At 36.6% G+C, this 23,937-nt stretch overlaps 1 protein-coding gene across 1 annotated transcript in view; it reads left to right on the top strand.

Annotated features, from left to right (window-relative positions):
- Window positions 1-204: 204 nt before the first annotated feature.
- Window positions 205-23,937, top strand: part of LOC140807580 (E3 ubiquitin-protein ligase WAV3-like) — a 33,483-nt gene continuing 9,750 nt past the window's right edge. The window contains exon 1 of the mRNA XM_073164494.1: window positions 205-282. Coding sequence (XP_073020595.1) covers window positions 262-282 — 21 coding nt within the window. The 5' untranslated portion in view covers window positions 205-261. The remainder of the gene's footprint in view (window positions 283-23,937) is intronic.

Here is a 23,937-nt window from a genome sequence, read left to right as displayed (position 1 = left end):
CTGAATTGTTGAAATAAAAAAATAAAAATAAAAATGTGTGTTGATATTTAAAAAACAAAACAAAACAACAAAAAACAAAAGTGTAATATTAGTATCATATAAGGGTAAAATAAGAAGGAAAAGTTGGTGTCCTCTTGGGTAGTTACTATCATGTGCTCAAACTTAATATAATAGTATAGATATATAACAAAAGTTTGCGGTTCGCACACAATATTCTCACTCCCGCTGCACGATCAGAAATAAGCCAAAGACGCGAATTCCATGGGTTCTCAAGCAGATAATGTAAAATTTTCTGAATGTTACTGATTGGGTTACTTATTTCTTCTTTCCTCTTTTCTTTTTACCTTTCTTGTTTTGCGTTTAATTGACATGATCATGTAGCAAAATTCTTGATTATGATGGTTTACTTGGGTTTATAATTCACTGGTTCCGATTCTATTTGTTGTGATTCCCTGGATGGATTGTAAAGATTGTATTTCTACGTGATTAGATTGGTTTTCTAGTTATGTAGTAGTTACATAGAGGGTCTGTATGATTTCAAGACTCCATTTGATGATTGATTCGTTGTTTCTCCGGTGATTTAATCTTTACTTTCACCCATGTTTATGTATTTGTAAGATTCTCTCGACATTTTCATTATGATGGACCTTCTTTACTGCTGAGGGTGCTCTTTCCTTCCATTTTAGCTGCGCAAGCAACAGTGTTACATATGGAAATTACCTTTGTACTGTTTGTCGAGCTAAATGGAATGATCTTCCTTTGGCTGTTCCAAACTCTAACACGAACGTTGATAGCAGTTTCGCTCCAAATCCGGTCGATCGAGTTCCTGAACCCCAGGTCCCATTTCGCTCTCGTGTTATGCATGAGCCAAAACTGATTCTATTTTCTGATGATGAACGGCCACCTTTGGTCACCGCTGATCCTGTGTCTTCTGCTCCATCTGCTGACCCACAAAATATCAGTATCAAGACCATTCCGGAGCGGGTCGCTGTAGCTTCTTCGGAATCTGTTTCAGAATTTTCTGTTCTTGTTAAAATAATAGGACCGGATCTGGGAGACTTCGGTCACACTCCTATCGATCTTGTTGTTGTGCTAGATGTTAGTGGCAGCATGCATGGATCAAAATTGGCGCTCCTGAAAAGTGATGTTGTCTTTGTGATCGATCGGTTGGGTCCTTCTGACCGACTTTCGATCGTGTCATTTTCAACTCGTGCTCAGAGAGTTTTATCCTTGCGCAGAATGACGGAGGATGGGTGCGAAAATGCTAAACAGTGTGTGAATTCACTTTTGGCAAGTGGCTGCACCAATATTTTAGAAGCTTTGGAGATGGGAGTTCAGGTTCTTGAAGAAAGGCGGTACAAGGATCCGGTCGGTAGCATCATATTCTTTTCAATGGAATGGATACTTGTTACCGTGGCACACATTTTCCACGTCCAGGACAGCCTCCATCATATCTGCATCTATTGCCTGCTTCTATCTATCCCGAAAACCACCGAGGAATGGGAGATCATGACCAACAACCACCATATCCAGTTTACACATTCGGCCTTGGTGCAGATCATGACCCTCTTTCACTGCAAGCCATATCTGATGTATCAGTTGGTAATTTTTCTTTTGTCAACTCTTATGAAGCGGTGGAAGAGCAGGTTGGTCTCTGTATTGGTTTTCTACCTTATGTTTTAGCTCAGGAGCTTTGTTTAATAGTGAGGTCTGCATCACATGGAGTCCAAATTCTATCAATATCTTCAAAAAGATATGCAAGTAGTAAAATCTCTAGCAAAGGATCACAAGCTTTAATAAATTTTGGGGATTTTTTTTTTTTGATGAGGAACTAGATTTTATCGTTAACTTAACGGTCCCTGTATTTTATAGCATTGGAGACGCCGAAAATGATTTGAATACTACTTCCTTTTTTGGATATTACATGTTCTTACATGTCAGTAGTGTCAAATGACATGATACAAATTGACGGAGACCGAGTCACCATACTGAGACCGATATTTCCAACCCCTCTGGAGACGACAGTAAGTTTGGAAGTTGATGAGGAAAGGAACCGTGTTTTGGCAGAACAAGGCTTCATTGAGGCTCTAGAAAAGGCAGAAATGTGAGAATCCGAATTTCCAGCATTACTGAATTTCCAGCATTTCAGCAGCTATCAAAATTCCAGCAGCAGCTCATATTTCAGAAGCTGGTATTTTTCCAGCAGATTGGAATCCAGCAGCAGACTACAGATAAAATCCAGCAGCAGCACGAAATTCCAGCAGACAGTTACTAATTCAGACCATAACTTGTAACTGAAGCATTTAACACGAAATAAAGATTGTTAATGTTAGATTATGGCCTTAATTGGGAGGCTAACAGTCAGATTATTCACCTATAAATATCACCCTCAAACACTTGAATTTGTTTACCTAAATCTTGAGATTATCACTTGAATTTTCGAGCTAAGAGAGTGCTGATTTTCGAGCAGTAGAACCAGTAGCAAGAACAAGCAGATTTCAGACTCCAACCGAAACACTTTTAGCAAATTACGGTAACTAGGCTTATGTATAAATATCTTGAAATCCGTTTTGATAATTCTGTTCTAAAGATCAGTTTCTGTATGTTTGATTTCTGATATATGATTTTGAAGCACTTAAACTCCCTAGTGAACTAATGGTAGGAATATATATTCTGCACATTTCTGAATTCTTATTCTGATTATGATTCTGGCCTCACCCCTTAGAGGAGAGAACATATAGGGGACTGATATCAGTTTAGCCATGAAATTCACTAACGTGCTCAGTGCTTACTAATTCTGATTTCTGTTCTGAAACCCTTAAATTCTGAATTCTGATTCTGTTATGAAAATGCAAGTTTTCTGTACATTATTGTATTACTGTTTCTGTTGAAAACGATTTCCAAAACTGGGAGTTATTCCCGCCCCCGCTTACTGAGTGACAATCATATCACTCACCCACCAAACCCATCTCAGATAAGAACGAGGAAGAATTGATAGAAGAAGAGGAGCAACGTCAGTTTTGGGGCTGGTGATGAAGATCGTTGTTCGTAGTTCTGATTTATGTTTTATATTCCGCTGCATCTGTCCGAACATTGTAATTTTGTGGTTTTACATTTCCGCTGTAAAACATTTGTCAGTGAAATGTAATAGACAATGATTATTATGAATAAAAGACTGGTTTTTCTGAAATTCTGTACTTCTGAGGCTTGTTGTTTTCGAATGTAAATTTGAGGACAACGCCGGTGTCAACTAGCCCCCGTCTCGGGGCGTGACATTGAAGTGGTATCAGAGCTAAACCAGGTTTCCTAATCTGGGGAGGAGGAACTAGAAATAATAAGTTCTTATAGACTTCTGAAAATAAGTTCTGAAATTTACTGAAATAAGCTACTGTAGTAGACTACTGAAAGGATAGACTAACTACGTACAATTAGGAAAATCAGTAGAGAAGTAAATCAGAATACAATAGCATAAAAAAAAACAGTAGATGGAAACCAGTAGCCGAAACCAGAACCAGTAGATGGAAACCAGTAGCCGAAACCAGAATCAGCAGATGGAAATCAGTAGACTCAAAATGCAGCAGACTGGTTCTAACAGTGCTGGAAAAGCAGCAGATTGACTGCAGTAGCATCAGAATTGCAGTAGCATCAGAATTCCAGTAGGCGAATGCAGTAGACTTCGCAAAATGGCATAGAAGTTGAGGTGTTTTTCGCGCAAATTTCAAACGGCCTTGATCCATGAGGAATTTTTACTATTAAAAGTATGCGTTGGAAAGCTCTCGACGAGGAGAACCTAACCTAGAACCATTCAATCATTCTAGCACCGCCAACGAACCCCAAAATCCTTCTTTAAGATAGTGATATCATCATTTCCGTAAAATTTTCCAAAATTTTGAAGCTTTGAAGAATTTTCATTTCCAAATGGCTTAGTATTTTTGCGCCAAACTTGGTACCATTCATGTTCTTGATGTGAAGGATTTTTAGTAAATTTTTCACGTAATTCTGAGACCGAAAAGTTTTGAGCTATTTTCTGCTATTCAATGTTATAGGCTTACTGATTCTATTCATTCCAGTACTTGTCTATAACTCAATCCATATTCTTGATATCAATTCTGAATCTTTACCCTCATGTTTTGGATGTAGGATATGGCTGACCAGAATAGCTACATTAAGAGCTTAGAGAGGAAGATACAGAAGCTCAAGGAGCATAACTTCTGCCTAAAGCTGGACAAGGACGAGTTAAAGCGTCGAGCAGAACACTTGGAGGGTGATGTTCACCGATATGCTCACTATCTGCATGAAGCAGAAGAGAGACATAGGAAGACTCAAGAAGAGTTTGAAACCTCCGAAGAGACTGTGGTTGAATTCATCGAGTTACGTGATACACTACTTGAGAAGATCCAAATACTCAAGGATCAGAATCACCAACTCGTGCACCAACATAATCAATATAGTGCACAGACTGATGCTCAAATTCATTTGTTGCAGAGTACTGTGGAAGTTCTTAGTGACCAGAATGTAGTTCTGCATGATCATATTGAACACCTACAAGCAGTAATAGCCAACCAAGATGAACCTGAAGAAGAACCAGAAGAGGAAGAAGAAGTTGAAGAGGGTATTATGGATTTGGGATTAGGAGAAGTAGTAGATTAGTTTATCAGTAGTGATTTTCTTTGTAATGACGCTTGTCCCATTTTCATCTTTATTTTCATCTCGATGTTTCGTTGTAATTGCATTTTCTTGAGGAATCAATAAAAGATTATTTCTATCCATTGGTTCATATTTATTTTTTTTTTGAGCAATTACTCAATCATTGTGATTCCTTTGTTTAGTCTCTATTCCGTCATCAACCATAGAACTTCCATCATTGTAGGAAATGGACGGAAGACCAGTGAGAAACAACCGCAACCCTCGCTACAACAATCGTAACAACAACCGTAATGACGAAGAGGCACAACAACCCCAACAGCAACCACCAGCAGTTGGCCTCAGTCAAGTCGATTTGATGGCGATAGCCACGATTGTGGCAACCACGCTACAAGGGTTGGTGAACCCTAATGCTAACCAGCCACCACCACCACCTCCAGCTCAGAATGGGACTAAGCAGCATTATGAGTCCCTCCGAAGAACAAGAGTCCCGACCTTCGATGGAAGCTCCGATCCGGAATTCGGACAAAATTGGATGAAAGAGGTAGAAAATCACCTTCGACTCCTTGAGGTTCCCCAAAAGATCAGGGTAGAAGTGATTACACCTTTTCTGGTCGATAAAGCTGCCAAATGGTGGGAAGGAGTCTCACCAGCTATGATAGAAGCGGGACCTATCACTTGGCAAAGGTTCCGAGAGGCATTCCTGAGGCAATACTTCCCAACAGCAGTTCGAGTGCAGAAGCTGTCAGAATTTGAAAGCTTGGTTCAAGAACCAAACATGACAGTGGTGGAGTATTCATCCAAGTTTCACTCATTGGGAACTTACTCCCCAACCATCATAGGAGACGAAGCCTTGAAGATGCATCGCTTCAAGAAGGGATTGAACAGCCGTATACAATCTGCCCTTGCCGTTATCGAGCCCAATAGTTTTGATGAATTGATGGGAGCTGCCATCAGGGCTGAGAATGACATCAAGAGGCGTGAAGGCGAGAACAAACTCAAGCGTCCTCAGCCAAGCCAGTACCAATCGGGTCAGCAATTCAAGAGGCCTAGGTTTTCAAGCAATTCGTTTACCAGTGCTCCAGCCAAAGGAACCACTTCCTCTCAGTCAAGCAAAGAAGGAGCCAAGTGCCAAACTTGCGGATTCACACACACTGGTGAATGTCGTAGGAATTCTGGAGCTTGTTTCCGTTGTGGAAAGATGGACCATCGCATTGCTCAATGTCCTCTTCCAGATCCAAGGAACGGACCAGCAGGAGGAACGACGCCAAACAAGCCGAAAGAGAACAAGCCAAATGCTCGAGTTTATGCTATCACTCAAGAAGAGGCTGACAACTCGAATGATGTCGTAGCTGGTACCATTCTAATCGATAATATACCTGCTTATGTGTTATTTGATTGTGGTGCTACACATTCATTCATGTCTAAGAGATTTGCCAAGAAGTTAGGAGCTAAGCCTGATAACTTAGAGGAACCATATAGAGTAGCAACTCCTGCTAATCGAATTTTAGAAACTCGCACTCTATATCGGGATATTAGTGTTCTCATTGAAGATCAGAATTTCAAGGAAAACCTGATTCAACTAAACATGGTGGAATTCGATGTAATTCTTGGAATGGATTGGTTAGCCAAGAATCATACCTTAGTAGACTGTCATGGAAAGACGGTAACCATCCAAGCTCCACACCAAGAGAAAATTTTATTTCATGGCAAGACAAAAGAACGAAAGACTCTCCTTTCTGCTTCTCAAACTTGGAACGCCATGAAAAGTGGAGAAGAAGTTTACCTAGCCATGTTAAGCGAGGTAAAACAAGAAACTGTACCTACACTAGAAGAGATTCCGGTAGTGCAAGAATTTCCGGATGTCTTTCCTGACGAACTCCCTGGCGAACTTCCCGACCGCGAGGTGGAATTTGAGATTAATTTAGTGCTCAATGCTGCACCAATCTCAAAAGCACCATACCGAATGGCTCCAGCAGAGTTAAAAGAACTCAAAGAGCAACTTCAAGAGTTTTTGGACAAGAAGCAAATCCGACCAAGCGCATCTCCGTGGGGAGCTCCTGTTCTATTTGTGAAGAAGAAAGAATCGACTACCGAGAGCTGAATAAGATCACAATAAAAAACAAGTACCCGTTTCCAAGGATAGATGACTTGTTTGACCAACTCAAGGGAGATTCAGTCTTTTCCAAGCTCGACTTAAGGTCAGGCTACCACCAACTCAAGGTCAAGGCGGACGATATTCCGAAAACAGCCTTCAGAACAAGGTATGGACACTATGAGTTCACAGTGATGCCGTTCGGATTAACAAACGCTCCGGCAGTATTCATGGATCTCATGAACAGAGTGTTCAAGCCATTTCTAGACAAGTTTGTTGTGGTATTCATCGACGATATTCTAGTATATTCGTCAAGTGAAGATGACCACAGAGAACATCTTCGTCTCACCCTACAGAAGCTGAGAGAAAATGAACTATACGCCAAATTCAAGAAATGCGAATTCTGGCTAGAGAGCGTCGCATTCTTGGGACACATAATATCAGCAGCAGGAGTATCTGTGGACCCTAAGAAAGTAGAGGCAATCTCAGATTGGCCTAGACCAAAGAATGTGACAGAGATACGAAGCTTCTTGGGATTAGCAGGCTATTATCGAAAATTTGTTGAAGGATTCTCTTCAATAGCCATACCCCTCACCAAGCTCACACAAAAGAACTCTAAGTTTCAATGAAGTAAAAATGTGAGCAAAGCTTCGAGACTTTGAAGAAGAAGCTTACATCCACACCAGTGCTAGTATTACCTATGGAAGGTAAGGACTACACCGTCTACAGTGATGCATCCAAAGAAGGGTTGGGATGTGTACTCATGCAGGAGGGAAGGGTGATTGCATACGCATCAAGACAGTTGAAGCCGTATGAACAAAATTACCCAACGCATGACCTCGAACTAGCTGCAGTGGTATTCGCACTAAAGATTTGGAGACATTATCTTTATGGAGTCAAGTGTGAGATTTTCACCGATCACCAAAGTCTCAAATATTTGTTCACTCAAAATGAATTAAATATGAGACAAAGACGGTGGATTGAACTCATAAAGGATTACGACTTGACGATAAGCTACCATCCAGGCAAAGCCAACAAGCAGATGCTTTAAGTCGAAAGAATATGAGTAAGGTAATCCTGACATCACTTTCAGCACAACCATGTCTTCGAGAGACAATCAAGATAAGTCAAGATAGAGATTCCGCTTTGGTGAAACTAAAAGAGCAAGTTAAAGCAGGGAGATCACCAGATTTTGATATCGATAACAAAAGAATCTTGTGGATGAAAGGACGATTGTGTGTACCAGAAATCGATAACCTTCGACAAGAAGTGATGTCTGAAGCACATAAGTCAAAGTTTTCAGTCCATCCTGGCAGTACCAAGATGTACAGGGACTTGAAGAAGAATTTCTGGTGGAGTGGAATGAAGAAGGACGTGGCAAGGTTTGTTTCTAAATGTCACGTGTGCCAACAAGTAAAAGCAGAGCACCAGAGACCTGGAGGACTTTTGCAACCTTTAGAAATTCCAGAATAGAAATGGGAACATATTTCCATGGACTTTGTTGTCGGGTTACCAAAGTCTAGACAAAGTCATGATGGAATATGGGTAATCGTAGATAGGCTCACAAAATCTGCGCATTTCTTACCCGTACGTATGAACTATAATCTGGACAAGCTAGCCACCTTGTACATGAATGAGATCGTGCGACTACATGGAGTACCATCTAGCATACTATCAGACAGAGATCCTAGATTTGCATCTCGATTTTGGAAGAGCTTTCAACAAGCTATGGGAAGTAAGGTTACTCTTAGTACGGCTTATCACCCTCAAACCGACGACCAAACTGAGAGGACCATTCAAACTCTAGAAGATATGCTGAGAGCATGTGCTCTAGACTTCAGTGGTAATTGGAGCGAACATCTGCCCTTAATCGAGTTCGCGTACAATAATAGTTACCACATCAGCATTGGAATGGCACCATACGAAGCTCTGTATGGACGAAAGTGTCGATCACCACTATATTGGAACGAAGTAGGGGAAAAAGCCATTGTTGGACCCGAAATGATCCAAGAAACAGTGGATAAAGTTGTCGTGATCAAGGAGAGATTAAAAGCTGCACAAGATCGACAGAAAAGCTGGGCTGACCTTAAAAGAAGACCCGTGGAATTCGAAGTTGGAGAGAAGGCATATGTGAAAGTGTCACCCATGAAAGGTGTTATCCGATTCAATAAGGCTGGGAAACTGAATCCCAGATACGTCGGACCATTTGAAATTTTTGAGAAAGTGGGAACACTTGCTTATAGATTAGCACTTCCACCCGAAATGTCGAGAATTCACAATGTATTCCACGTCTCGCAGCTGAGGAGATATATTCCTGATCAAAGTCATATTCTGGAAGCTGGACCACTTCTGGTTGAGAGCAATCTAAATGAAGAGCTGAAATATGAAGAGATTCCGATTCGAATTGTGGATAACAAAGACCAAGTACTGAGGAGACGAACTATTCCATATGTCAAAGTACAATGGTCAAACCACACCGAAAGAGAGGCTACTTGGGAGTTGGAAGAACAGATGCGAGAACAATACCCTTACCTATTTGAGGATCAGGTGTAGCCAAGTTTCGAGGACGAAACTTTTCATAAGGAGGGAGGGATGTGAGAATCCGAATTTCCAGCATTACTGAATTTCCAGCATTTCAGCAGCTATAAAAATTCCAGCAGCAGCTCATATTTCAGAAGCTGGTATTTTTCCAGCAGATTGGAATCCAGCAGCAGACTACAGATAAAATCCAGCAGCAGCACGAAATTCCAGCAGACAGTTACTAATTCAGACCATAACTTGTAACTGAAGTATTTAACACGAAATAAAGATTGTTAATGTCAGATTATGGCCTTAATTGGGAGGCTAACAGTCAGATTATTCACCTATAAATATCACCCTCAAACACCTGAATTTGTTTACCAAAATCTTGAGATTATCACTTGAATTTTCGAGCTAAGAGAGTGCTGATTTTCGAGCAGGAGAACCAGTAGCAAGAACAAGCAGATTTCAGACTCCAACCGAAACACTTTTAGAAAATTACGGTAAGTGGGCTTATGTATAAATATCTTGAAATCCGTTTTGATAATTCTATTCTAAATATCAGTTTTTGTATGTTTGATTTCTGATATATGATTTTGAAGCACTGAAACTCCCTAGTGAACTAATGGTAGGAATATATATTTTGCACATTTCTGAATTCTGATTCTGATTCTGATTCTGGCCTCACCCCTTAGAGGAGAGAACATATAGGGGACTGATATCAGTTTAGCCATGAAATTCACTAACGTGCTCAGTGCTTACTAATTCTGATTTCTGTTATGAAACCTGTAAATTCTGAATTCTGATTCTGTTATGAAAATGCAAGTTTTCTGTACATTATTGTATTACTGTTTCTGTTGAAAACGATTTCCAAAACTGGGAGTTATTCCCGCCCCCGCTTACTGAGTGACAATCATATCACTCACCCACCAAACCCATCTCAGATAAGAACGAGGAAGAATTGATAGAAGAAGAGGAGCAACGTCAGTTTTGGGGCTGGTGATGAAGATCGTTGTTCGTAGTTCTGATTTATGTTTTATATTCCGCTGCATCTGTCCGAACATTGTAATTTTGTGGTTTTACATTTCCGCTGTAAAACATTTGTCAGTGAAATGTAATAGACAATGATTATTATGAATAAAAGACTGGTTTTTCTGAAATTCTGTACTTCTGAGGCTTGTTGTTTTCGAATGTAAATTTGAGGGCAACGCCGGTGTCAACTAGCCCCCGTCTCGGGGCGTGACAAGAAACAGGTGATCTAACAGGCGCACGTGCTCTTCTATTGAATCGAAGGTCGACCATTCTCGCTTCTGCTTCTGGGCAAGCAGGTAATTGTTGGTCGCTCGAGTACAGAATGGACGAGATGGGGGAAAGAATGGGAAGTAGGGAGTTGTACGAACGTGATGGCAGACCCTATGCTCTTTCAAAAATGGGATGGCGTGCCTATCAAAAGGCCATAGCCAGAGGCAGCAGCGTGCACGGAGCTGTGGAATCAGAGGGTTTTCTCTGTGGTTGTGCTGCACCACAAGGTCATGGTGAAAAAATCTCTTCAACTTAGCAGGAAAGGGAGCAGCCCTCCAAGTAAAGAATGAGTCGTGTTCGCGTTTTGCCAGTTTTCTCTCCCAAGTTGTGTGCTTGGTAATTGCAGTTTTGATGCAATGTACAGGTTCGGCAATAACTAATTTTGTTCTGTTTTCTTAGATGCATTTCTTGAAACTGGAAGATGATAGTTTTTAATTCGTAGGATTTGTGAATATAGTACTTCAATACCTGATGAGTTGCTTGCCTTTGAGAGATTTAATTCACATAAAAGCTGGTATGACTTGTGAATATAGCCTATCATTTCTTATGTGATATTTTTTTTACATAATGAAAGTGTTTCTTGGTATCTCATACATCTTCATGTAACTCTATGGTAATTGGTAAGTGAGTTTTGAGCTTGTGAGTTGTGTGGCTATCTTTTTGGAGCTTTCGAGACGAATAAGATGTTTGTGTCGTATGGCTGACTCGAAACCATTGAGGACAGAAAAGCGACGTTGAAGTTCATCGATTAAGAAGTTTTAACCGGGAGAAGGAGAATCATGCTTTGTCATTGAACCTTTTTAAGTTATTTGTTCTTTATCATTTTAGTTTACCATTAGTTGATTTATTTTTAATTTGTTTGATGAATTCTGTTATGCAAATTCAAAGTTGTAAACATCATTTTAGAAGGCTTACATAGCCAAAGAATCTAATTTATCCATCCATAGTTCTATAAAGAGCAAAAAAATAATCTCTCAGTGGTATTATGGTACAATAAAAAAAATTATCAATCGGTTACAGGCATTCGTTTTTATTATTTATTTTTACAACATTTGGGGCAGAGTGGAGTTACGTGGATTCACCCAAATGGTAGTGGCGGTATTGCTTTTTCAAATAACTAATTTTTTAAGTTTGAATCAAGTTGAGAACATCTTAAATTTCATACGAATTCATTTTTCAATTTAACTTCTAAAAATATCAATATTATTATCTTCATCCTTGGTCTGGAATATTATTGGATTTGTACAGATCCCTCGTAGGAAAATTCGTAGCTGACCTCAGGACTATTGCCCTAATTGATTTGGGGTCGTGTTTTTTGCTCAGGACTGAAGCAACATTCTACATTTTTTCTCCAACCTTGGATTTGGATGGGGATCAAGTTTTCGGGTAGCTTTCACCCCTAAATATGTGGTCCTTTTTCCCAAAATGTGAGAATCAGAAGTGTAGGTCTGATACCAATGACTTATGGATCGATTGACAAGAAGACTGGAAGTTTTGGAACGATATCTCGATTTTGATACAAACCACTCCGCCTAAACCGCTTGCCATAATATTTGGCATAGGATTATAATAATTGCAAACAACATATTCAATTAAAAAACTTGCCATTCATTATATCTCAACTCTCTTCAAATTATTACTCCTACAAAGAAAACTTATCTATCTTTTTTTTAATTATTCTTCATATTATTCTTTTATCAGAATATTAATTTATTTCACTCAGTGAAGAGGAATTTTGGAGATTCATTCAGTTATATTATCAATCGAGTTTTTGCTCTTGGGAGTTCGGAACAGACTCATAGTGTGCGTAATTCGTTTCTATCAAAAGCACCCCACAAACTTCCCTTGTTAAATAAATAATCCAGAAGTTGTTAATTGATAGATGTATTACCACATGAAGATTATTGCAACGACTTTCAAAGGTATTTTGTCAAACAAGCCCATGATCAAGATACACAAACAAGCAATAAAAAATTTCCCAAACAAAAACCAACCATAAAATAAGAACAACCAACTATAAAATACTACCTTAGAGGTGAACTTCGTGATCCCAATTCGAACAACTGAAGCATGGCGCATCTGTTCTTCATGTGCCCGATTTCTACGCGTATTTGGAATGAAATTCTTCACTGGCTTGGCATGGAAAAAATTATGGGTTCAAAAACGGCGGTACTCAAGGCATTTAGAGGTGTGTATCGAGGGAGCTCGACGTTGACAAAGATGAGTTGCTATGCTCTTGCAGCTACGGTTTACTATGTCTGGAATGCAAGAAACAGAATCATGTTTGAAAAGGAGAAACTAGATATTGTCGCAATAATTAAAAATGAAACGACCACTACTTTTTTTTTTCTATAACATTGAAAATACACATTCAACTAAACTAACATTTTCATTAATCAAAATAACTTAACATTTAAAATCTCCAATTGCATAAAAATCCCTAACTCATAATAACAAAATTCAATTCATACCTTTAATATGAAATAATAAACTCTAAAATAAAGCATAAGAATTTCTCTAATAAAAATCATCAACATAATCTTTAAATCATAAATCTATCTAGCTAGTGCGGAAACATAAAGGTCCTCGGGTATGTACTGCTGCACTCGATCCACCAATCGTCAGCGGCTCCCACAAATCATCAAATCCTGCATCATACAAACCTAGTAAGTCTAATGACTCAGCACGTTCTAAACATGAATAACAAGTAATACATATGCAGGCACATGCATTTAAAATCATATTTTTATTTAAAATAGCTTTTGAACATAAATAAACCATTTTAAAATCTTTTAATCATAAATCATTTAAAAATAACCTTTGAGCATACATAAATCATTTTTAAAAAAAATAGCTTTAATCATCATCATAAATCATATATCATAAAATTATTTTAATCATAAAACCTTCAATCATATATTTTGGGTGAAGTTTGATCCTCGAAAGTGACTAACTTTTATCCTTCGGTCGACTGATCAGTCTTCAGCTCCACATGGCCCATGGGGGTGTGCACTAGGCTCCACCGTGAAAATACGATCGTCGGGGTTCTCTCGGGTGTCTTTTCCCATAAACAGGTTCCCTCTAGGACTTTTTCCCATAAATGGGTTCCCTCTGGGGCCTTTTCCCGTAAATGAGCTCCCTTTGGGGTCTTTTTCCCTCACGACATCCCCACAAAATCATATATTATATGTTACAGTCAATTCACATCCCTCAAAATATTTTTCATTTTCTTTAAAAATCATAAAATAACACAACTTTCCAAAAATAGCATTTTAGATAGTAAAAATTGCACAGCTTTACCATAAATCATAAAATAACATATTATCATCAAAATCATCATTTTAAATCATTTAACCTGCGTTATGAGCCTTCGGGACGCTGCCAAGCGTTTTCGTATTTTCCTAAGTGTAAAATTACCGTTTTATCCCTAGACGTAAAAATTCTCGATTTTATATTTTTCTCACTTTTAATGACATGGGCTTATTATAAATAATTATTTAAGCTTAAATCTAATTTTTTTCATAATTTTATTAAGCTTAAATCTAGGTGTTTCAATTAATTCTTTAATTAGCGTTTCGTGAGGCGATTAAATCCCGGATAATTTCAAACTCATTATTTTGATCCCAAATTTTAAACATAATATTTTTTATTATTTATTCTACCCTTCTGAGCCATGAACCACACCCGTGGAACCATGGTTCCAATTTTTCTTCTTAATAATTCGAAATTGACCCTTGATCGAACCACCCGAGCCAACTCCTAAAATACTTGAGCCATGGTCGAGCCACCTCAAGCCAAACCCAAGCGAACCCACTAGGCACCCTCCTAACCAAGCCCAGCCCAAAGAACCAGCCCCTAAGGCACTCAAACACTCCTGGAACCGAGCTATAGAATCTATGTGTGACTCTTAGCCTACACCAAGACTCCTAGCTCACTAGGACACTTCCAACCGAACCACCATCAAACCAACACGACCCTAACCATCCCTGGACCATGCTCAGACCCAACCAAGCCCAGACCAGACCTCTGGACCCATGCACGAGCCACCTGAAACAAGGACAGCAGCTTGCACAAGCCTCATTGTTACCTCATGTTTTATTGAACCAGCAGCCAACCAAGCCGCACCAGCCCCTGGCCCGAAACCTGACCATTTACCTTGGACCCTGATTGACCTACCCTGAGCCACCCAGCCCCAGCAGCGAGCCCCAATGGCCGCTGCTGCACATATACGAGCGTGGGGGAGAGTCCCACTTCACGTGGACTCTTCCCCAGCCCATGGCTCGAACCCTAGCCGCCCTAGGACCCAACCCAGCCCTAGACCGAGATCACCACTGCCCCTAAACCATCCCTGGATGAGCCCCCAAGCTGCATGCAAAGCAACCACACCTAACATCTTGTACAAGCCAACAAAACTCATGGTTCCTTCTCTGATTCTTTGCCTACGGATTCCAGCTTATTTCCCTTCAATATTTATCATGTTTTGTCCATAATTTATCATATTTTATCCTGTTTTTGCAGCGTGTCCGTTGGGTTCATAGCGATTCTTTTAAAACAAGCGTAAAATCGTAAAAACATTGAAATTACGTATCATACTATAAAATAATCGAACCCGAGTATTTTTCATGCATAATCAATTAAAACACACATATTATGATTTGTACGATGTTTAAAAGGGTTTAGAAAACCTGCCTTTGCGTTTATAACGCTCGAATATACGATCTTTGACGAGGGTGCGACGTTGGACGACCGGACGACAAAGAACACTAGCCCTTTTCTTTCCCTTTTTTTTCGAAAATTTGAAGTGTGTGTGATGGTGAATCACGGCTGCTAGGTGGAAGAATTGTGGTGATAAAAGACCTAGGAGTATTATTTTATAATTTAAATAACATGTTAATGGGCTTTGGTTTTGGGCTTGCAGACTTGAGGGTAATTGGACCTACTTAATTTAATTAAATTGAGCCCAATAACACTTATTTAATTAAAACATAAAAGTTTATAAAATTAGATTTCCAAAAATAATATTTTTGATCCTTTAAAATTCCTTGTTTGCCCAAAATCGGCTTCCCGGGAAAAATCGATCTCGACTCGTAAAATAATTCGAACTCCAACATTTTTAGAAAAATTAAATCATTTTTAATCATATTAGGATGTCTTGCCATTATCTATTATCTATCTATTATTATTATTATTATCTATTATAGAAGTGTGAGTTTTCATTGTTTGTTTACTAAATTGCCCTCATGCCTTGTTATTATTATCTATTATAAAAGTATGAGTTTTCATTGTTTGTTTACTAAATTGCCCTCATGCCTTGTATTGGTCTTTTGGTATGCCTTATGTTTGTCTTTGAGTATCACTATTATTATTTTATCATTTGCCTATTCAACTTTGACTTTTCTTCATTATTTATTTTCGGTTGAACGGTTTAATTCCAAAGTTACATATCGAGTTTCAATCTTGGCATCGCCACACTCTTATCACTATTATTATTTTATCATTTCCCTATTCAACTTTGACTTTTCTTCATTATTTATTTTCGGTTGGACGGTTTAATTCCAAAGTTACATATCGAGTTTCAATCTTGGCATCGCCACACTCTTTGTCAACATCCACTAATTCGAAATTTAATTATTTGAAAGTCATATTTCGACTCGGACATTTCGGGCTGCCACAATAACTAACGAATGACAAGTGTTTTTCTTTGTATGGAAAAATGTGAGTTTTCATTGTTTGTTTACTAAATTGCCCTCATGCCTTGTATTTGTCTTTTGGTATGCCTTATGTTTGTCTTTGAGTATCACTATTATTATTTTATCATTTGCCTATTCAACTTTGACTTTTCTTCATTATTTATTTTCGGTTGGACGGTTTAATTCCAAAGTTACATATGAGTTTCAATCTTGGCATCGCCACATTCTTTGTCAACATCCACTAATTCGAAACTTAATTATTTGAAAGTCATATTTCGACTCGGACCTTTCGGGCTGCCACAATAACTAACGAAGGACAAGTGTTTTTCTTTGTATGGAACCTATTTCAATGAAAACTAGATGAGTCAATCCACTTACACGTATTTCTTTTACTGCTATAACATACTTTTATAATTTTGTTATTTTTCGAATATTAACTTTGAATTTTCTCCTTTGTTTGTTTTTGGTTAAACGATTTAATTCCATAATTACATCTCGAATCTCGATGTTTAATCTTTTTATTAAATTTTTATATTTTGAAAACTTTGAAGTTTTCCCATTTCAATTATGTTAAACAAAACAACAAGATTTAAATAATGCATACTTTCAATTAACACATTTAACTTTAATAAATTTTTGAAGATGATGATCATTATTTTCATTCTCATGTGAATGTGTTGAGCTTTTTTTGAGTCAAATGAGTTAATGTACTAACGAAATCATATTAGTGTTAATCTAATGTGTATTGCTTTGATTGAACTATGTATAATTGAACTAAGTGTGAGTTTTCATTATTTGTTTACTAAATTGCCCTCATGCCTTGTTATTATCCTTATAAAAGTGTGAGTTTTCATTGTTTGTTTACTAAATTGCCCTCATGCCTTGTATTGGTCTTTTGGTATGCCTTATGTTGGTCTTTGAGTATCACTATTATTATTTTATCATTTGCCTATTCAACTTTGACTTTTCTTCATTATTTATTTTCGGTTGAACGGTTTAATTCCAAAGTTACATATCGAGTTTCAATCTTGGCATCGCCACACTCTTTGTCAACATCCACTAATTCGAAACTTAATTATTTGAAAATCATATTTCGACTCGGACCTTTCGGGATGCCATTTGAGTATCACTATTATTATTTTATCATTTCCCTATTCAACTTTGACTTTTCTTCATTATTTATTTTCGGTTGGACGGTTTAATTCCAAAGTTACATATCGAGTTTCAATCTTGGCATCGCCACACTCTTTGTCAACATCCACTAATTCGAAATTTAATTATTTGAAAGTCATATTTCGACTCGGACCTTTCAGGCTGCCACAATAACTAACGAATGACAATTATCTATTATAAAAGTGTGAGTTTTCATTGTTTGTTTACTAAATTGCCCTCATGCCTTGTATTGGTCTTTTGGTATGCCTTATGTTTGTCTTTGAGTATCACTATTATTATTTTATCATTTGCCTATTCAAATTTGACTTTTCTTCATTATTTATTTTCGGTTGAACGGTTTAATTCCAAAGTTACATATCGAGTTTCAATCTTGGCATCGCCACACTCTTTGTCAACATCCACTAATTCGAAACTTAATTATTTGAAAATCATATTTCGACTCGGACCTTTCGGGATGCCATTTGAGTATCACTATTATTATTTTATCATTTCCCTATTCAACTTTAACTTTTCTTCATTATTTATTTTCGGTTGGACGGTTTAATTCCAAAGTTACATATCGAGTTTCAATCTTGGCATCGCCACACTCTTTGTCAACATCCACTAATTCGAAATTTAATTATTTGAAAGTCATATTTCGACTCGGACCTTTCAGGCTGCCACAATAACTAACGAATGACAAGTGTTTTTCTTTGTATGGAAAAATGTGAGTTTTCATTGTTTGTTTACTAAATTGCCCTCATGCCTTGTATTTGTCTTTTGGTATGCCTTATGTTTGTCTTTGAGTATCACTATTATTATTTTATCATTTGCCTATTCAACTTTGACTTTTCTTCATTATTTATTTTCGGTTGGACGGTTTACTTCCAAAGTTACATATGAGTTTCAATCTTGGCATCGCCACATTCTTTGTCAACATCCACTAATTCGAAACTTAATTATTTGAAAGTCATATTTCGACTCGGACCTTTCGAGCTACCACAATAACTAACGAAGGACAAGTGTTTTTCTTTGTATGGAACCTATTTCAATGAAAACTAGATGAGTCAATCCACTTACACGTATTTCTTTTACTGCTATAACATACTTTTATAATTTTGTTATTTTTCGAATATTAACTTTGAATTTTCTCCTTTGTTTGTTTTTGGTTAAACGATTTAATTCCATAATTACATCTCGAATCTCGATGTTTAATCTTTTTATTATATTTTTTTATTTTGAAAACTTTGAAGTTTTCCCATTTCAATTATGTTAAACAAAACAACCAGATTTAAATAATGCGTACTTTCAATTTACACATTTAACTTTAATAAATTTTTGAAGATGATGATCATTATTTTCATTCTCATGTGAATGTGTTGAGCTTTTTTTGAGTCAAATGAGTTAATGTACTAACGAAATCATATTAGTGTTAATCTAATGTGTATTGCTTTGATTGAACTATGTATAATTAATGTGCGTTCTTCAATTTTTATCCATCTACTTATTTTTTTGGTACATATATTTTTATATTAATAGTGATAAATTTAACTTTTTTTGTACAAAAATTGAATCAGGAAGTTGCATTCATATGCATTAGATTTGTTATATTTCTCATAAATAATAAATTTATCTCTAATATATTGTGAGGACCCGGACGCTGATCATCTTCTTAATCATCTTTGGGATTTAATTATCAGTTCTGATAAACAGGGTCTAAAAATTTTTCTTTTTAAAATATAAATGCGGAAGGTAATGGAATCTAGATAATATACATATCTGTATAAAAACTACAATTCAGTAGAAAAGTACATACTGTACAACCTAAGTCTAAGGTTCAATTACTAAATTCAAGTAATAAATCAAATCTATCCAAGTCCGGAATCACCACGCTAACTCGTCTTCTCTCATCGTCATCTCGACCCTGATCCAGCCCCACCTGTTGTCATGCACACATACAAAACAAGACAACAGCCGGATAACTCCGGTGAGAATAAATCCCAGTATAAAACATGGTAAGCATGTATGAACATAATCTAAATCATAAAACATGCTATCATGAATATATTCAAAATAAGAGATTTCATAATATATGAAATCAAATCAAATTAAGCATGCAATTCAATTCAGATAAACATGCAATTTAAATCAAATCATATAAACATGCTATCATAACTGAAAGCAATAAACATGGGTTTCATAGTCTATGAAACCACATCTCTAACACATGCAGTTCTAATCAAATCATGTCTAGACTCGACTCAACTATAACTCTAGGGATCCCGTTGTGAATAAGACGATCTATCACCTACTCTCCAATCGGGGTGACAGTACGTCTTATTCCTAGACTTCGGTCTGATCTGTATCCACATCTACCATAGGAGACTGATCTTCCCCTAAAGCTGTGATATCACCGAACGTCTAGAAGTCTCACTGATCTGTCAAGACTTTCCTATCTTAAATGCAATGCATATAAATCTACAAACAAAGCATTAACATATCAGCATATAACAAAGCATATTCATATCAGAATATAACAATAATCTAGTATGTGATTTTATTGGGAAACTCAAATAGGATCTTATTTGAGTTATGTCTTCCCGAATATCACATGAATTATACCTTTGTCGTCCCTGTCTGAAGAAGACGATGACCTGTCTTCAAATCTGTCCATATCAAATCTGAAATGACAATATCGAATAACCGGTATCAGTGAATAACTCAATACACATTCTGTTCTGATCAATACTCAATTCAGTACCTAATCTGATCACTATCTGAACAGGATACAATTTGATTCATATCAATAATATCACAATATAATCGAAATCATCACTGAATCTGATCACTCTAATCAACTGATGTTTTCGACGGTATAATAACACAGTCTGGATAACCCCGTCAATCTCAACATCACAGATATAATACTAGAATTCATAATCTCAATATCTGTACAGTCAAAATCAATATCAACACCATTCTGATATCAAATCTCAATCAATATCTTTCGAAAATCATAACAATTTCATGAACAGTCTGTTCTTTAATCTGACTTTGATTCTATGATGTCTACTATGTCAAAAACGCCATATATGAATCGTATCTGATTCTGGACATAGCATAATTCCAAATCTTAACAAAACGTAACAAAACTTACGTCCTGTAGTAGCTGTCATTGCTAGGAACCCGGTACCGAAGTCGGATTCAAAATCAGACGGACGGATCAAAATATAAAGGCGTAAGGATTTTTAACATAATCACAGAAACCTTTCTCGATTCTTTCTTTTTCATCTCCATGAATTTGAAGGATATACATGTATATATACCTCCACTTGCATGATAAAGCAACGTGTCTCATTTTTCGTGAATTGAAAGCGGCGCTCGGGCGGTCAATCTTTACCGCCCGGGCGCGGAACTCTCTGTTTGGCACTTTTTCTTGTTAACCACTGGCGCTCGAGCGGTTATAAACTACCGCGCGGGCGCCATATGTTCTGCCCGGTTGGTGTTCTTGTTGACCCTTGGCGCTCGGGCGGTCACTTTCTACCGCTCGGGCGCCAATAGTTCTGTCCAAGACTTACACAATTTATATGTTCTGCCAAATCTGGTCTTGGAATGGCCCGGCTTCTTCATTCAAGTCCGTATCATCTCAATCATGTCAATTATCAACAAATCGTGTCTGATTATGATAACCATCGTCAAATCATTTCAAATTAACATGATAAATTTCTTGGGCCTTACATATATATGTATTCTTGTTATTTTAGTTTGTGTATTTTGGTAAAATGTTCATGAATTCAATATTTAACATTGTCTTTTCGAGTCAATTGAAATATAATGTTATTTAAATTAAAACATATTCATGATAAATTATTTATCACAAAATTTTCAATTTTCATAATTCTGATTATAATTATTTATACTCATTTCACAATATTTTTAATTAATTAACATAATTAATTAGCAATAAAAAAAATTAATTTCATTCGGATATGTGATATTTCATCGACAAAAATTTTCTTGGTTTTTTTATGCAACTACAATGCGTGTTTTTATTATTCTTATAACGTAGGTATATTCGACCATGTTTTTTTTATTTTATAATAATTTCATATGATGATTCAAGTACTTAATTGAACTGATTTTTTGTCAATCAATACATATTCATCAACGCTATATTGTATGGTCTCTTCATTTTTTCCGAACAATTAAAATTTATATAACATGTGTTCAGATTGTTTTTCCTCCGATATTGAATATTTAAATTGTTTAATTTATTTTTATTTATCACTGTGTTAAGTTGATATCATTTTAAAAAGTTTTATATGACTCTTATGATTTCTCTATGTTTTAACTTTTTTTTTTTAGATTTCAAACCAGAGTTTTTCATTCAAATGAAAATGTATATATGATGACTATCTTTTATTATTATTAAACAATTATACATTGGAGTTGAATATTGAGTTGTCAATTGATATATTTTTAATATCATTGATTCGATGAAAATGTTGAAAAAATTGTGATGTAACCATATTTTTTTCAAAAAGATAAAAAATATGGTTATTTCTTGATTTTTAATTATCTTAATTCTTTTTTTTTCCACTCGTTTGTTTTGAAACATGATTGTAAATCAAAGTTCATACCTATTAATAATTGGGTTATAGCGTCGAAGTGAATTTCATTTCTTAAAAATACAAACTATACAAGTAAAAAAATTAATTAATATTTTAGATTTGCTATATAGATATGTGCTCATTTCTTTCACCTTTTATTATTTGTATTTAGACATTATAAAATGGATTTCTATCCTCTGATTTCAAATAATCGATTCATATGTTTCGCTTGTGATGATTTATTATTTATTTATTGAAATTTTTATTATTTTGCAATATAATTATCCAACACATTTGAAAGAAAAACTTAAATTACCATTTTTTGATTTAGAGTGTTGCATAACATAAAATATGTGGGGACCCGGACGTTAATCAAGTTCTTAATCATCATTGGGACTAATTAGTCAATTGTAAAACAGGGTCTAAATTTTTTTTTCTTTTTAAACTGCGGAACGTAGTGAAATCAAACTAATATACGACTCAGTATAAAATAAAGTACATGTCCTGTACCGTCTACAAACCAGTAAAATTAAGGTACAACATCTATATATCAAGTGTCACACCCTATATACATCAAAAAGTCCGAAGTCTCCACTCTATCACGATCTCTCCTCATCTCCTGGACCCTGATCCTGTCACACCTGTTGTCATGTACACATACAGACAAGACAACAGCCGGATAACTCTTGTGAGAATAAATCCCAGTATAAATCAACGAAACATGCAATCATATAAACAAATATAAAGCATGTAATCAGGTACAAATATATGTATCAAAATCTGAACATAAACAATCATCGACTGTCGACAATGCTCATCACTTTGTCATTCAGACTAGACTCAATCCTAGTCTAGGGATCCCGGTTTCCAAATGTGGTGTTCCTATATCGAATTCCGTAATAGAAGGAACTCTGATCCTATTACTCGATATAACCAAATATGGTGTTCCTATATCGAATTCCGTAATAGAAGAAATTCCAATTCTATTTACTCGATATAACCAAACATCCGGTGTCCTGACCTAACCGTCATGGACTATAGCTCTATCGCTAATATCCTGTCTTGAGACATCGTGCAATGTGCCCGTGGCGATCCCGCCACTATCAGGCACTTCCGTCCCAAGATTTCTATACTATCTTGTGACATCGTGCAATGTGCCCGTGGCGATCCCGCCACTATCAGGTACTTCTGTCACAAGATTACTCGTCTGATACCTGCTATCTATAATTCAAGAAAACAAGTACATCAGTCCAATCAATGCAAATATCAATGCAATAAAGTAAAGTATGTGATTTAGGGAAACTCAAGTCGATCTCCCAATACCACATTGACTTATACCTTTCGTTTGTAGTCTTGGTCTGAAGCAATATCAGTTCTGAACTCAAGACTGTCTCTGTAAATCTGAAACGACATGTCGAGAATCATAATATCAATATTCTATTCTCAATTCAACACTGAGTCTGATTAATCTGGATTTAAATCAATTCAACAGCATAACGGTACAAACTCAGTATCCCCGTCAATACAATATCCTCATATCACATTTACAATCCATAACCCATATCCAATACAATCTGTAATCCAATCACAATTCAAATATATCCGGTATAACTTAATATACCCTAAAAATTCATATCAATTCCATAATCAGTCCGTTTCTTAATCTGACTTCGATTCTATGATGTCTAACATGTCCAGAACATCATATATAAATCATATCAAATTCCTACAACATCATATTTTCAAATGATAGCAGAACTCAATAAAACTTACGTCCAGTTGTAGTTCGTAGCGAGAGGAGTACAGAACTGTGTCCGGATTCAAATTCTGATAACCGAATGTGGCAAAATCAATTTTCTAACGTGTAAGAAAACTTCAAGGATTTCCAGGGACAACTCTCGATTTCTTGGCTGAAGAAATGAAG

This window comes from Primulina eburnea, chromosome 12 (genome assembly GCF_022965805.1).
Source record: "Primulina eburnea isolate SZY01 chromosome 12, ASM2296580v1, whole genome shotgun sequence".
Taxonomy (NCBI): domain Eukaryota; kingdom Viridiplantae; phylum Streptophyta; class Magnoliopsida; order Lamiales; family Gesneriaceae; genus Primulina; species Primulina eburnea.
This window is presented reverse-complemented; position numbering and strand designations above follow the sequence as displayed.